We start from the raw sequence: 16,646 nt of genomic DNA, 5'->3' as shown, positions 1-16,646 counted from the left end.
AGCAGCCTCGCTCTACACAGCGGCTTCACTCTACACAGCGGCGGACAAAAGAACACGCTCATGGTCGCATCATCATCATCAGACCACAGTGGAAACAGGTACAACACCTCGCCAACGTCTTCTGGAGCAGATGGAGGCGGGAGTACCTTTCAACGCTCCAAAGCCGCAGCAAGTGGCAGGACGACCGGCCTAACATTCAAGAAGGTGACCTGGTCCTGATGAAGGACAACCAGGTGCAGCGGAACGACTGGCCCCTAGCCCTGGTCGCAAAGACATTTCCTGACACGGATGGAAAAGTCAGGAAGATCGAACTCAAAGTCACAAAATCGGGGTCAGCTAAGACTTTTCTGCGGCCTGTCTCTGAGATAGTTCTCCTTATGACAGCCAAGGGACTGGACCCAAAGTGATCTCCCCAATCTTTGAGATAAGAATAGAATTGTTTCACTTGATTTTATTGTTTAGTTAGTGGTATTTATAACAATACCAGACGGGGAGTGTCATGTTCCGTTCAGAACTGTGCCTCTATTTTTTGCGTTTTTGTGCCCTCTGGTGGACGTTGGTTAAATGTGTATTTCAATGCAAACTGTCCATTCTGAAGCTAAACGTCAGACCCTGCGGTCTTTGCAACTGCTGCTCTATTCCTAACCTAACTTTGTGTTCATGTCTTGAAAGAATCGTCTGTAAGTAACATGATTGCAACCTTTTCTGACATGTTTGGCGATTTTGTAGCCTTTTGGTTTATCTTAATTTATTCTTTGCAAGTTGGGTTTGTTTGGGTAGGTTGTTGCTAAGCTAATGCTAGTAGTAGTAGTTTCAGTGCATTGATTTGATATACAGTGACGATATCGCTGCTTGGTCAATTTCATTAGCTTTATTCAGCATTTGTGAGCCTTTCTGACTTTTTGTGATTTCATATATGGTTACAGCAATTCATGATTTTATGATACAGCTATTCCTCATGCTGTAATTTCTTGGTTCAGTTCATAATTCATAATTAGTTCACAACTCCAATTCATATTTCAGTAATGTGTTATAAAAAATGGGTTAAAACTATTTACATTTATCTACAAGCCATTTACATTATAGCCTACAGTACAGTCATTTCATGTCACTTAAAACATGAGTTACAGTGAAATACACTTAATGCTTGTAGACATTGTATGTTTTTCATGTTGTTTATTATTTCATTGGATTATATAAATAGGCATTTAATTAGTGCTTTCTTTATGTTTCAGTTTTACAATTTTGGCTTGATTGCTTTTGGAGAAGTAAAAAACCCTTCAAACGTTACACTGCCTCCGACCGTCTCTTCGAGCCAACTGTTAGCTGTCTGTTTATCTGTGAACATCATACCTCAGTGAGAACAGAACAGTGGCCTATACTACAGTACCTCATCGTATCTATGAACAGAGTAGCGGTGGCCTATACTACAGTACCTCATCGTATCTATGAACAGAGTAGAAGTGGCCTATACTACAGTACCTCATCGTATCTATGAACAGAGTAGCGGTGGCCTATACTACAGTACCTCATCGTATCTATGAACAGAGTAGCGGTGGCCTATACTACAGTACCTCATCGTATCTATGAACTGAGTAGCAGTGGCCTATACTACAGTACCTCATCGTATCTATGAACTGAGTAGCAGTGGCCTATACTACAGTACCTCATCGTATCTATGAACAGAGTAGAAGTGGCCTATACTACAGTACCTCATCGTATCGGTACATCATCTTGAGGCCTCTGCAGGATTTGTGGTTCTCGACGTAGCGCAGGGCACACTCCAAACAGAAGACCACGTTGTCCGTCTCCTGGACCACCTGCAGAGACAAAGCAACAGGTCATCAACCCCATCTCCCCCTGGCTGGGTGATGTCCAGTTACAGAGACATAAAGCAACAGGTCATCAACCCCATCTCCCCCTGGCTGGGTGATGTCCAGTTACAGAGACAATGTGGAAAGGAGAGACACCCGCACACGGCCACTTGCTGGGTTCAGAGCATTTATTGAAGCAACGTTTCGGTCTTGCGACCTTCCTCAGGCTTGTGACCTTCCTCAAGCCTGAGGAAGGTCGCAAGACTGAAACGTTGCTTCAATAAATGCTCTGAACCCAGCAAGTGGCAGTGTGCGGGTGTCTCTCCTTTCCACATTGTATATGCCTCATCATCGCACCTGCTCCAAATTAACTACTGGGTGTGGGGAAGTCATCTCTCTACAGTTACAGAGACAGAAAGCAACAGGTCATCAACCCCATCTCCTCCTGGGAGGTGATGTCCAGTTACACACACACACACACACACAGTAGGAAGGCTGAGTGTCTCTCAAATCCTCTGCACAGGAAGGCGACACCAATGAGCAGCGTTTTCCTCTCCCAAAAGTTGAACCGTTGGTTTTTTTAAGCACCCCAGAGCGTTCCCCCGAAAAGCGCAGCGCACACATTGAGTGCTGAAACGCCCTGCGCTAGGAAGAGCACTCCAGGACGTCTTCACTATAGAAGGGCATGTCAGAAAAGCGCTGGCAAATAAAATCATTCTGCGTACACAGCCCCGTAAACTACAATCACAGGCACTTGTAAGTATTTAGAGCTCATGTTTACTCTGCTTATTTCTATCTTGCACTTGTAGGTCGCCTGCTAAATGTCTAAAGTGTAATTGTAAGCGCACACACACACACACACACACACACACACACACACACGCAGTATGCCTCACCATAGATAGGTAACAGAGATGCTGACAGGTCTGACAGCGTCTCTCTGATGACTCCAGTGCCAGCCACTTGCCCCGGGGTTTCTTGCGTCCGTCCACGGGCCCGAGGCTCCCATCGTGGGTCCCATAGCGGGCGGACGACAGAAGGCCCGCCTCGAACAGCTGTTGCCGCTGACGCATCTCTATGTTCCTATTGGATGAGAGCAAACAAAGTCAGCGACGGCATGGAAAAGATGACGTTACAATGATTGATGGATTGAGCGTAGGGATGTCCCGGTCACGTTTTCTTTGCTCCCGATCCGATTTGATTTTGAGACATGCCGATACCGATTTTCCCTGTATCCGATCTTTATATTTTTTATACAACACTTTTGCCATGTGAGAAATGTACAGTATGTAACTCTAGTCTATTCTGTTGCCGTTCAATTATTAAAAGTAAAAATATGTGACTACTTTTATTAGAACTGTAGAAGGACTGTCATTGAGGATTTTTAATTTTTTCATGTCATTGGTAAATTAGATGAATCTTGCAACTACAGCTTATGGAACTGAAGTCAAAGTTAAAACTCTTGTAGAGAAAACACCATTTGCATGGCTTTGGCTATCATTCAGAAACATGCATAGTGGGGGTTGCATTCCTTTGTTTTCATCATGGGGCTATTCCATGCCTCTGTGACTGTCTTTGTTGTATGTTCTTTGAGACCAAGTGTTTGCCACTGCTGGAACTAGTGCCCCAGGAGGACAAACAAACACTTGAAACATCGAGCAGAAACAGTTTTCACACAATGGCATTGTTTATACATCTTTATATTAGACACAAGCCTATTTAGACACACTATTTTATTGAAAAAAAAAAAAAAAAATCTCCGATTTCCGCTCACCCAATCCGATCGGGACATCCCTAATTGAGAGTCTCATGAGACTCTCATCTGCTCTACAACACTCAATCATTGTACTTGAGAAAACTACTTGGAATGTAAGGGCCAGGGGGTCGATTGCTTGTAGAGCGGAGTACTTCTGAAATTGATACAGTATACTTTTAGTTTTTAGAAAACTACTTGGAAAATAGGGTGAAGGTGATTGATTGTAGAGCACTTCTGAAATTGATACAGTATATATTAGTTCATTTGTTGCATGAGCGTCCTTGGCGTCCGGTCCTATACCTACGTGAAAGCCCCCTGTACACCCAACACTGCGTCCGAACAACTGTTTTTTTCATAGTGATAGCAATAAATGAGTAGTCTAAGTACAGTATGTTGGTTCCATTGATCCAAGCTGGAACATATAATCGATGTATTGATCGTAACATGCTCTGAAAATGCACGTTGGCCCAGAATCAATTTGGGGGTACTTGACATGAAAAAGTTTTGGGAACCACTGCTTTAGTACACTGATGCAACCAACTACTGTGCAAGTGAGCGTGTGTCTGTGTATGTCTATAATCCATACGTCCCCCAGCTCGAGTTCCCTGGACCTGTGTCCAAAGGTCATAAATCTCAGTGTCACAGCGGCCAGGCCGGTTGCAACATCTGAGAGAGAGAAGGGGGGGACTCAGGGAGAGGGGGGGGACGACTCAGTGGAGAGACAGGTGGAGAGAAAACGTGGGGGGAAAATTGCAATTATTTAGTGATTATTAGAAGTGGAGATGAATGAAGAGAAATGGACACAACGGGTATGTTTATGAGTTGGCTGGAACCTTTGCGGGTTATAGTAGAGAAGATAAAAAAACAACAAAAAACACAAACAATTACTGTAATTTCCGGACTATAAGCCGCTTCTAAATCTATCTCTATGGCCACCTGCGGCTTATAGTCCAGTGCGCCTTGTATATGTACACATTTGTTTTTTCCCCTAAATTTAGCTGGTGCGGCTTATATTCAGGTGCGCTTTATAGTCCGGAAATTACGGTACAATTAATGCCACCCTTAAAGCCCTATCTGTGCAGCTTCACCTGCTAATGAAGACCATTTAACATTTCGCCGATGTTTGGAAGAAGGATGGGGAAAACAAACACTCCTTTGAAGATAGAGCAGAGCTATCTTTGAAGATAGAGGACTTTGAACAAAGACTTTGACAAAGATTGTCCTCCCTGCCCGGCTGTAGCCTGGCACGGCCAGACTATCATCACTGCGTAGATATTAGTCTGGAATCTCTGTGTGGAACCGGCATTTCCAAGCGGCAGGTGCCTCTGGTGATAAACCCCCGACCCACATTTGCATTCTGCGCCCCGATTGGTGACCCACAACTTCGGGGGGCAGCGAAATCCAATCACGAGAAAACAGGGCCATGCTAATCTGCCGAGGCCTTTTTCCTTTGCACTGGCAGATTTGTTTGGTTTCCAGGCTAAATCGATGTTGAGTAGGGGTGTAACGATACATTTTAACAGCGATACGATACGTATCACGATACATGGTTGACGATACGATACATGGACGATATTGGTTCATTATGGCGATACAATATGATTCAATGATTTGAAATCGATACAGTAACTATTTAAAATACATTGACATCATTTTAAACTAAGTAATTAAACTCCTCTTATTCTTTTTTTTTCTAAAAAAAGTCTAAATACCACGCACAAAAATGTAGTATTGATACAATCGATTATTTGCAAAGCAAAACGATTCGATACGATACATAGTCAATGTTGCCGTTTTAATTTCGATATACACTTCGATTCTTGAAATTAAAAAAATCTACTTTTCGATGCAGTTACTATATCGTTACACCCCATGTCTCGCGTATCCAGACTATTCCAAAATCTCCAAATGCTATATAGAGTCTGAACCTACAGCCCCCATTGAGCCGAGTAAGGACGCTGCCATTTCCGTAAAATATATTTTAAAATATCTTTAGAGCTTATTTTTTTATTTCCTTTCCTGCTAAGCAACAAGCTATATATGCTTAGATGAATGTGCGCTACTGTAAAGACGAAACGTGGGGAGGAGGCTCCACTTCCGCTTTATAGTTTACTCATGACAGCTCTTCCGTTGGCCCAGCCTGTATGATGGAAGCATTTGGAAATCGTGGAGGCAACAGTCTGGTAACGTGAGACTATTACACCCCTAACGTTGAGCGTGTGCATCCTTCCTATACCTGAGGTCTGTGAGGAGGGCAGAGATGGTGTTGAGAAGAAGGCTGTTGTCTCTCTTGGACTCTGCCGTGGCGATCTGGTAGAGCAGCTTCTCCATGGAGAACGGCTTGGCTATATGCCGACACTTCAAGTCCTGCACAGACGACGTCGACACGGACAGTATTCAGCTGATGATCACTGATGTACGCACATAACAGTGTTGTTGATTTTGTCCGACTAAAACTAAGACGGAAAAAAATTACTATCGACTAGTCGAAAAAAATCGACTACCTTTTTCCACTGACGAAAACTAAATGGAAACTAAGCTACGGTATGATGACTAAAACTAAGACTAAATATGTTGACAATTTCATCGACAAATAAAAACTAGACTAAAATGTTAGGAAGGGACGAGTGGACGAGAGATCCAGTAGAAGTCATTTTACACATTGGTTGCATGCTGAAAATTTTCAGCAAGTGGAAAAGCAGTCATTACGACGCCATCAAGTCCAAAAATACATTTTAGTCGACTAAATCAGCTGTAGATTTAGTAGACTAAAATCGTATGATATTTAGTCGACTAAAGCTAGACTAACACTAAAACATTCTGCCAAAATCAACACTGCCACATAACCACAGCAAATGACATCCTCTTCAGTGTAATTTAAATGAAAAGGTCCCATGAAATGGCCAGGCTCAGGAAATAAAACATTTATAGAAGTTTTATAGATTAAAATGTAGCAATTATTCCTCGACAATAACTTATATAAGGTTATTTTTTAATTCCACCTTCACGTCTGTTATGTAGGGCTCATGAGTAAGTCTATCATTCAGAGCAATAAATCAGTCACCCACAAGGGGGCCACAGTGAGACATTTAAAAAAAAAGAAGAATAGCTCCTCTGTTTATATAATCTGATTCTGTACTTTGAATGTTTTGGTTTTGAAGGAATTTAACGGGGCATTTCAGACCATAAGGTCTTTTGTAACTAAACTATTGTATAATAAAATATATTTTAGACCCCAATATATTTTCATCAATATAGGAGTATAATATGCACAATATGGCTGCATAGAGGCTCTACTGTGTGAAACATGAAAGGTACATGTTGCTGAGTGGAGGTCAGTGGTGGAAAGTAACTAAGTACTTTTACTTAAGTACTGCACTTGAGTACAATGTAGAGGTATTTGTACTTTACTTGAGTATTTCCAATTTCCAGTACTTCTACTCTCTTCTAATCTCAGAGCCAACATTTGTACTTTTACTTCAGTACAATTATTTGAAAACTTGAGTTACTTTTAATTTTGATTAGAAAACGTACATTAACCACTTCAACCTACATTTCGGCCGTTGCGACGCATTGTGAGCTTGTAGATCTGCTATTTTCAAAAGATTTTGTACACAGTTTGAACTTGTGAAATGGCACATTCTGCAATATGAGTACTTTAAGTACATTTTGATGCCGATACTTTTGTACTTTTTGTATTTTCAATTCCGTACTTTTACTTGTAACGAAGTACTTCTAAATTGCAGTATTGGTACTTGTACTTAAGTAAAACAATTGAGTACTTTTCCCACCACTGGTACCAGTATACACGGACCTTTGCAGCCTGGTAGCCCAGTTTCATCCAGTGTGGCGTGGCAAAGTGCACCGTCTCCGACACGTTGTAGCCACAGCACACCTTGGAGACGAAGGCACCGGGGAAGCAGATCACAAACTGGCCGCTCCGCTGGACGGTACGGTAAACCTTGATGCCCTCGCGACACAGGAGCTCTGGAGAGATCTGGACGGACAGAGAGAGAGAGAGGAGAGAATGACCACAGAACCACCGCCTTCTCTTGTTATTCACTCACTCACTCACACAGACACACACACCCACACCAGTGTTGTTTTTGGCAGTACATTTCTATTTTAGTTTAGTCATAGTCTTTGGAATGAAACTTAATTTAGTTTTAGTCACATTTTAGCCACCTGGAATGTTTTAGTGTTAGTCTAGTTTTAGTCGACTAAATATCATACGATTTTTTGTCGACTATATCTACAGGTGATTTAGTCGACTAAAATGTATTTTGGCAGGACTTGATGCCGTCGTAATGGCTGATTTTACAATTGCTGAAAATAGCAGATCTGCTATTTTCAGTATGCAACCAGTGTAAAATGGCTTGTGTCTTTTACTTATACTGGATCTCTTGTCCACTAGTCACTTCCTAACATTTTAGTCTAGTTTTTATTTGTTGACAAAATCGACAGCATATTTAGTCATAGTTTTAGTCATCATGGCTTAGTTTTTATTTCGCTTTTATTTAGTTTTTTGTCAGTGAAAAAAGGTAGTCGACGAACATTTTCCGTCTTAGTTTTAGTCGATGAAATCAACAATGACCCACACACACACACACACACACACACACACACACCATGATGTTCTTCTCCAACATCTCTAGTCCAGGGGTCCCATTGGCCTGGAGCAGTGTGTGCACCACCTTGTCCAACTTGGTCTTCTCCTCAGCAGGGACAGAATACCTACACACACACACAGACACAAAATAAAGTAAAACTTTTGAATAATTTTTTGCAGCCAAGGTTTGGGCAGCCAAACCGGTGCATATGGCTTCCAAAGTATATATGGCTAAAAGTATAAGAACTGGGCATAAGGTGGGCAAAATACACCCAAACTGGTACTGTAACGGTACATACGGTACAGATCCAATTCCAAGCATGTCTGTAACTTTAGGATTAGTACCATTTCCAGACTATTTCACAGCCTTTGTACAACCAGCAGACCTGCAGATTGCAGCCCAATGGCCTACCAAGCAGTCGTAAAATATTGATTGTTTCTTGAAAATGTTGTGTGCACGTGTGTAAGTTTGTAAGTGTGTAAGTGTCTAAGTGCAGATCGTGTATTCCCTAAAGTCAGGGATCAGGGTTGCAGGCAGCGAGCAAATGCAGAATCTCCCTCCTCTCTATTCTTTACGAATAACTTATAAGATGGAGAAATTATTCCTGCTTTCAAGCTGCTTTTTGAGCTTTTCAAAACTGAAAATGTAGGTATGTGCGTGTGTGTGTGTGAATGAGTGAGTGAGTGAGTGAGTGAGTGAGTGAGTGACTTTGCCCCCCATGTGTGTTAAGTATAAAACTACTTACCAAATGCAATCAGCACCAGTGTGTAAGTAATCAATAAACGGAAGGCGGTTTTGGTCTCGAGACCAGCATGAGGTAGAAAAGACCATGCCAATATTTAGCCAGGGAATGGTCACCCCTAGGAGAGGAGAGGAGAGGAGAGGATTTAGACAAAAGAAAGAGACAGATGAAGAGAAAAACAAGAACAATGATTTTAACTAAAAGCAGAGCAATGACAAAGTGGATACAGACTCCGAGGCATATGTGATGTGGTGCATCTTCCTCTTGGCTCATTCTAACAGTGCATAAATAAAGCATCAGACATCCCATAATAACCTGCTCCACAATCCATTCCAGTTGCCTGGGCTGGACCCGCCGGGAGGAGGAATGCAGAGCGTCTGTGTGAACGTGTGGGTGTCGACAATAGAACAGTAAAAAGGCCACTTTCAGCCGTTCTTACCGGGTACAGCGCCCAGGTGCCGAAGGATGGATCCAGAGTTGTTGGGGAGGTTTGTAAGGTTCCATCCATGTCTGAGGGAAAGAACACCAGAGGGTTTACATTTTCATCTAATTTATTTTAATCATTTAACAGTTTTCTGAAAAAGCTATGTTTCCATGTCAGTCGTTCTTCGATTAAAAAAAAATAGCAGACCTACAAGCTCGTAGCGCGCCACTCGGTGGCGTGCTATGAGCTTGTAGATCTGCTATTTTTCAATAGCTAAAGCACAACACCAAAACGGGTTCGCCACCCAAAATGGGTTAAGCCATTTAGACCGGAGGACGATTCTATATAAGTCTTCTAAATCATGACAGTTTTCTGAAAAACCCTGTGTTTCTATGTCAGTGGTTCTCAAACATTTTCATGTCAAGGACCCCCAAGATAAAATGTAATTGGCTGCCGACCCCCATCTGAAAATATGTTGTTCCAGGGGACCCCCCCCCTGGGGGGGTTCGCTCTGAAAGAATATATATTCAAAGATTTGCACTATGTTTTCACGATTTTTCAAAAATAGCAGACCTACACAGAGTGCTGCGCTACGAGCTTGTAGATCTGCTATTTTTCAATAACTAAAGTATAACATAATGCTTATAACACCAAAAGGGGTTCCTGCCCAAAAATGGCTTAATCCATCTTCAACCTGGCATCCGTCCCTATTTGGGGCATTTAGTTAGAGTCACAAATAATTATGCATTTGGCTTGACCAAACTTCTACGGCAACCCGAACAATTACATCATTAAATTCTCGGATGTTGGCAGAGGATGTGTAGCGCCCAGGATTACATTAGATAATTGACACTGGGTGAAAACACAGGTTGCAAAATCGTGGGATAAAATAAAAAAAAATCTATAAAAATCTCGGATGATACTGCCATCTTAGCCCTTCTGGATAAGGATAGGGATTTAGCACACTACTTTTTAGAGGTACAGAGCTTTGGAAAAGTGGTGTGATGACAACCAAGATACAGGAGACGGTTTTTGACCCCAAGAGTATTGGTGATCACAGGCCTATGGTCATTCATGACTCGACCATCTCACTAGTGTTGGCGAACATGCGCTGCTGGTTGCGGTTATGTTTAGGTTAGGGTTTGAGTTGATTGTTGTTCTAATGACAGTCGGACCAATAGCATGTCGAAACTAAAGCCTGTACCCAATGCAACTGAGTTCCAAATGGTTCAGATTGGTGCAGACTGCAGGGAAGATCATGAGGGTAAGACAACTCCCCTCTCTGCAGTCTATTTATGAGCAGGCAACACTTAAACAGGCTCAATTGTTGGTGATGTTACCCATGTTTTAAATGGCCCAATCTACAAGTTTAGTTTGCGACACATTGTGAGCTTGTACAGTAGGGATCCAGCTATTTTCGTCTGCCTAGACGAGTCGATGCGAGCCTTTTTTTCCCCCCAGTTGAGAATACGTTGTTTTTGTGAAGCGACCCTTGCCGAAGAGGTCGTGTCACAAAAGTATAAATAATCCTCTTGAGATAGCAAAGTATGGGGCTCACTTTGAAAATGGCTCTGACTTTCCCGTGGGGAATCCACTCCCGTGTGTAATGGTGTCCACCTTCCCATAATGCACTGCCACGTGGCAGTCTCTCTGCTCCACGGTTCTCCAGTACTCTTGCTGTGGAGGAGGAAGAGAAGGAAGAGAGAGAGAGAGACCATGAATAAAGGAAGAGAAGGAAGAGAGAGAGAGAGAGAGAGAGAGAGAGAGAGAGAGAGAGAGAGACCATGAACAAAGGAAGAGAAGGAAGAGAGAGAGAGAGAGACCATGAACAAAGGAACGGACCACGGTTCCACATGACTTCACTTATGGTCACTTAACCCATTTAGACCTGGGAACGATTCTAAAAAAAATCAGTTTTCTGAAAAACCTCATGTTTCTATATCAGTTTGATATCTCCCTCATGTTTTTATAGGTTTACTTACAAAGCCTGTTTTATGTGCCGAGCAAATATTTCATGATAGTTAAATTAAACCGAGTCTGTTCCATATTACTCTTCAATGCATGGTCAACAAATCCAATTTTATGAATTCCTTAAAAGTTGACTGTCTGGAGGTAGCCTGGGGTCCACCTATGCTTTCTATGGCATAGGCAGCTCCCGGCAGGATCCGCCGGGAGAATCTAGACGCAGCTGCGCGACATGAGACTAATTAATTAGAGCGAGAGGAAGTAGTGTGTGTTTGTACGTGTTTGTACATGTTTGTGTGCGCGCGCGTCAATTTAACAAAGGTGCAGACGATCAGAAATCAGCAGAGAGTGATCGACGTTTGCGCTACTCTATGCCGAATTGAAGTGGACTCGGCCCCAGACTTATTTTTTTCTCCCTGGAAAAAAAAAAAACGTCTGGGTTTCCAAGGCTAGTCTGGAGGTATCAGTCAAAGTCACGTCGGGTAGAGACAAAATGGAAGAACAAATCTAAATGACCGTTGGCGTGCATCAGTGTAAATTAAATGAAACATGGGCAATTTGGGCATGCTCACCTCCACTTCTGCAGCCCCGGGCTCCTTGTTAAAGCACATGGTCATGGTGTTCCGAGCTATCCTGAAGAAGTTGGTCAAAGATACCGATTTCCCCTGCAACACAAGGACATCACACACACACACACACAGAGCCACATGAGAACATGTAAACGCCCCCGGGGGTCACAGGAAGTACAGCAGTATAAATGGATTACAGCCTCCCCCCCATTCAGAGAAAGCATAATCAGGTTTATGGCTGGCTGAGAGGGAGGGAAGCAACATGCATGCATACATACATACATACAGGTCTGTGACATGAGGTCATACTGTAGAAATATTGCTGGACTTTGGATGAACCGCACGGGGCAGCTGTGTGTCTCTCTCAACATATGTCGGCGCTTGTATGTGTCAAAGTTTCAGAGGCTATTTATATGGCCCTGAGAGTGTGTACTGTGCGTGCACGTCTATAAGTCTACTCCATACGTCCCCAGCACCATTCCCCCGGACCCGACCTCTTCCCTGCATGGAACTCTCCTCCTAGAGAGAGAGACTTTGAAGGCGGCCATAAATCTGCCCGCTGTGGGGCCGGGGTGGGTGGGGAGGGTAGTACAGTATGTTAGGACCCCGCTGAAAGATGGCCCTGCTGCTGACTCCTCTTACTGTACACACAGAACTGGATGTAGCAGACTGGCCAACTGCAGGCTGAGGTTACTGTACACACAGAGCTGGATGCAGCAGACTGGCCCACTGTGCAGTGTTGTTTTCGTCGACTACGACTAAGACGAAAAATGTTCATCGACTACCTTTTTCCACCGACTAAAACTAAATGGAAACTACATGAAAACTACACTAAAACAAAAAAATTGCTGCCAAAAACAACACTGCCACTGTGGTCCAGAGGCACTGGATGGAGGAGAGATGCACCCAAAACCAACTAAAACAAACCACTTCTACTCCTTTGCTCAAGTATTTGTCAGCTTCCTAACTTCCCATTTCCATCACTTGGTGGGCTTTGTTGACAAGCAGTATCATTAAAATTAACACCATTACTACCGGTACTATATAGACTTCATCTGAAGAATGATTTTTGCTTATGTGTCCTGCACCAAAAATAACGTATTTTTCTTTTGACCAAGTATATGCAGCATATACCACTTAAACCCTAGAGCGTCGCAGTCCCGCCCCCTCCAGAGACCCGGAAAATAATTTTCCCGTTCATTAGACTTTTCAAAAAGTATTTATTTAAAGACGTTTACGCCGGACAAAGCCAACTCGAGTCGTTACAAATCATGAAAACAAACACAATGTTTTGGGCCGAACAAATAATTAGAGAAGATGAAAAAACACTTGTTTTGTTTTTCTTCTTTGTAATTATATGTTCGGCCCAAAACATTGTGTTTATTGTCATGATTTCTCACAACTCGAGTTGGCTTTGTCCGCGGCGTAAACGTCTTTAAATAAATGCTTTTTGAAAAGTCTATGAGGAAAATGAACGGGGAATTATTTTATGGGTCTCTCGTCGTCATGAAAGGGGGCGGGACTGCGCCGCTCTATATGCTTTGCTGACTGGAGTCGCCCAGGGGTCGATACTAAGAGCTCCCTAATATTTCCCCTCAACACCGTATCCCTATTTATGCCCAGAATAGGGACGCTAGATTTCCATGTAGTTCAAATGGTGTCCTCATACCCTTCACATGGGACTTTGATCTCCTTCAGGATGATGTCAAATACATTGTCCTCTTGTGGGGAACGCCATGTCAGGAAACACAGAGCTCTTTGAGTTGTGGTTATATTTGGACACTTTAACGACAGCGTCTTTACTCTCGTCAGCGTTGGACGTGAGTCATCTCCCTCGTGTCACTGTCCCGATTCCTGAATAGCAGGTCTGTGACTTCAAAGTCTGCTGCATGGACGCTAAGGGGTTAAGTACGCAGAGGTACTTCAGCAGAGGAGGATTTAGTTACAAAAAGAAAATGGGGCAGAAATTAAATGGGATCCAGATCCGAGAGATGCATAGGTGTGTGTGTGTGTGTGTGTGTGTGTGTGTGTGTGTGTGTGTGTGTGTGTGTGTGTGTGTGTGTGTGTGTGTGTGTGTGTGTGTGTGCACGTACGCACACGTGCACAAAATGTGACTTTGAGAATATGTGTACAGAATGAATAAATGTATCATAATCCAGACTCGTCCAAGAATACAAGGAGAGGCACCTGTCTGCATGCGTGCGTGCGTGCGTGCGACTGTGTGTGCGTGCGTGTGTGCGTGCGTGCTGTATACAGCATGCATAAGGCTTCACACAGTGTAACGTAGGGCGGGTCTTCACATGGGAGAGAGAGTGATATAAGACGACCTCTCCGTGAGTTCACATCGAGGCATGTGTTTTCATGCAAGCGTGCGTTTGTGTATACGCCTGGCTGCATATACTGTACTGTTGCGCTGAATTTGTGTGTGTGTGTGTGTGGGGGGGGGGGGGGGGGGGGGCTGGAGTTGAGGGACGGTACTAGGGTTAGGGTTAGAGGTGGGCTGAGCTGGGGCGAGGGCTACGGGAGAGAGGGAGGGGCTGAGAGGTGGAGAGGAGGCGTGGAGGGAGGGAGAGAGAGGGAGAGGGAGAGAGAGAGAGGGAGATAGAGGGAGAGAGAGGGAGAAAATGGGGGGGGGAGGGAGAGATCGAGGGGCACAGAGAGAGGTGGGGAGAGAGAGAGAAAGAGAGATGGAAGAGAGGGGGAAGATTTTTTGCCTGTGGGCCCTTTTTACAGAATGATCACTGACCTACATTGCAGCCAGCCAGAGTCAACACAGCTGCCAGAAGGCTGGGGAGATGGGAATACACCTAAGGTGCACGCCACGCACGACCACTGACTACCTTACCTCCCCACACACAGCTGCACAAAGCTTTTAAAGGTTGACAGTGGAGCACAAAGACAGATTCAAAGCATTTGTTCGTTTCATCAACAACTAGATTCCACTCTTAACGGCAAACTAAAACAAGCAAACCTCCGCAACACAACTTAACCCATTTAGACCGGAGCTCCATTCTACAAAATGTCTTCTACATTTTTCAGACAGTTTTCAGAAAATGTTTCTATGACTCAGTGGTTCTCAAACTATTTCATGTCAAGGACCCCCAAAAATTTTATGTATTTGGCCGCCGACACCCATCTGTAACAAAGTGAGTTAAAAACGTTCGCTCTGAAAGAATATATATTCAAAGATCTGCGCCACATTTTCACAATTTAAAAAAAGAAATAGCTAAAGTATAACATAATGGTGAAGTTACCGCCACCATCAGGACTGGATATAATAGGATAGTACTATAGGATCACCGCGTTAGAATGAGATATAGGGCTCCATTAAGCAGTTCAAATAATATTACTAATCATATTACAGTTTTATGAGCTGGGGGCGTGTGGTATGTCATATTGCAATTTTGGGCATGTTAAGAAGCGCTTTCGACACCCCGTGGATTGCGCAAAACGGCCTTGAATTAGTCATGGGTGTGTTTAAGGAGTGTTTGAGACGTACCCAATCAACATGTCCGTACTATTCTCTTTACCAGTCAGCTGATGTCACATACGGAATGTGCACTTTGGGGATCGTGGTATTACATTTCTTCAGGCTGGCACCATAGAAGACATGACATGACTTGGTCACATTTGGGTTAATTATTCCTATTGCACTGCATGCTGTCACCTTTATGCCTCAAAATAATTTGTTTCTATTAAAAAACACCAGTAAAATAACGTTTATTATATTTTATTTCATTCAAGTCATGATGAAGGAATGAGTTGAATGCTGCTGCTTAATGCTGTGCCTGTGGCCCCGATGGTATATGGTCTTCGCTCTTAGCATTTTATTGAAGAAGACTTGAATCGGGTGTATGAAAGCAAACTTCCCACGGATTATGGAGATGTTTTTATTTATTTTTAAGGTTGAGAAATGAAAGAATTATGTCCGTTTCTAATCTCAACATTTTACAAAAAAAAGACGCAAAAAGAGGCTGTTGCCATGTCTCATAGAAACAAGTAAATAGGTCTATAAAAATATGTTTTTATTTTCTAGATGGTGAGTCTGCCATATCCAGATTAATTTTAATGACGCCACATTAAAATAAAAAAACATATTTTGATTGTCCACAAATATAAAGTTCTTCCTTCTTTTTAAATATGTTCTTGCACATTGTTATAATGATCATTATATATATCCCCCTGCAGTCAGAGTTCATAGTTTTAATGAATGAATGTGATGAATTGTGAGCTGGTATAGATCTGCTATTTTCAAAAGTAATCTTGGAATTTTTTTATTTAATTTTTGGATTAGTCGTCCTTAGTTGGGCAAATGCATTCATCTGGGGATCCTTGACATGGGAATGTGCTGTGTGAGGAAACAACATTAGGAGAAAAGCCCAAATAACCACTTTAGAAACAAGAAAAGCAACCACAACTAGTAGGCTACAACTACCAATATTTACAAGCAACTTTACAGAAAAAGAAGCCGCTTATAATAAACAGACATGGCAACACTCCAGCAGGCTCCCAGAGCCGCTCAAGTGTAATATCAAACAGTGCTTTTTGCGTTTATGAGGTGTTTTTAGGTCAAGGGGCTTAATAGCAAATTGCGCAAAGCGAAAATAATTAACATATGGACACTCCCACAATGCTAAAATATTCAGGAACGCCGTATGCCATATGTGTGTGCGTTCAACACGGGCCGATATCCCTTTCATAATACGATTGTGCGCAGAGCGAGGGCAATTTATGTATTACCCCATTGTAAAACGCATCTTCAAAAT

The 16,646-nt window shown here is 42.8% G+C and overlaps 1 protein-coding gene across 2 annotated transcripts in view; it reads right to left on the bottom strand.

Moving 5' to 3' along the window:
• jarid2b (jumonji and AT-rich interaction domain containing 2b) overlaps positions 1–16,646 on the bottom strand; it is a 144,928-nt gene that overhangs the window by 7,998 nt on the left and 120,284 nt on the right. The window contains exons 9-17 of one of the 2 annotated variants that reach the window (XM_083774124.1): positions 11,884–11,976; positions 10,905–11,023; positions 9,362–9,432; positions 8,926–9,040; positions 8,199–8,304; positions 7,385–7,567; positions 5,807–5,937; positions 2,711–2,897; positions 1,713–1,820 (exon numbers count right to left, since the gene is read on the bottom strand). In XM_083774124.1, the coding sequence (XP_083630250.1) occupies positions 1,713–1,820; positions 2,711–2,897; positions 5,807–5,937; positions 7,385–7,567; positions 8,199–8,304; positions 8,926–9,040; positions 9,362–9,432; positions 10,905–11,023; positions 11,884–11,976 (1,113 nt within the window). Of the gene's footprint in view, positions 1–1,712; positions 1,821–2,710; positions 2,898–3,907; positions 4,747–4,782; positions 5,938–7,384; positions 7,568–8,198; positions 8,305–8,925; positions 9,041–9,361; positions 9,433–10,904; positions 11,024–11,883; positions 11,977–16,646 lie in introns of those variants that run through there. The other variant, XR_014569799.1, reaches the window with a different exon arrangement.

This window comes from Protomyctophum parallelum, assembly GCF_964188405.1.
Source record: "Protomyctophum parallelum genome assembly, chromosome: 1".
NCBI lineage: Eukaryota > Metazoa > Chordata > Actinopteri > Myctophiformes > Myctophidae > Protomyctophum > Protomyctophum parallelum.
The sequence above is the reverse complement of the archived record's forward strand: the minus strand, read 5'-3'. Positions and strand labels throughout refer to the sequence as shown.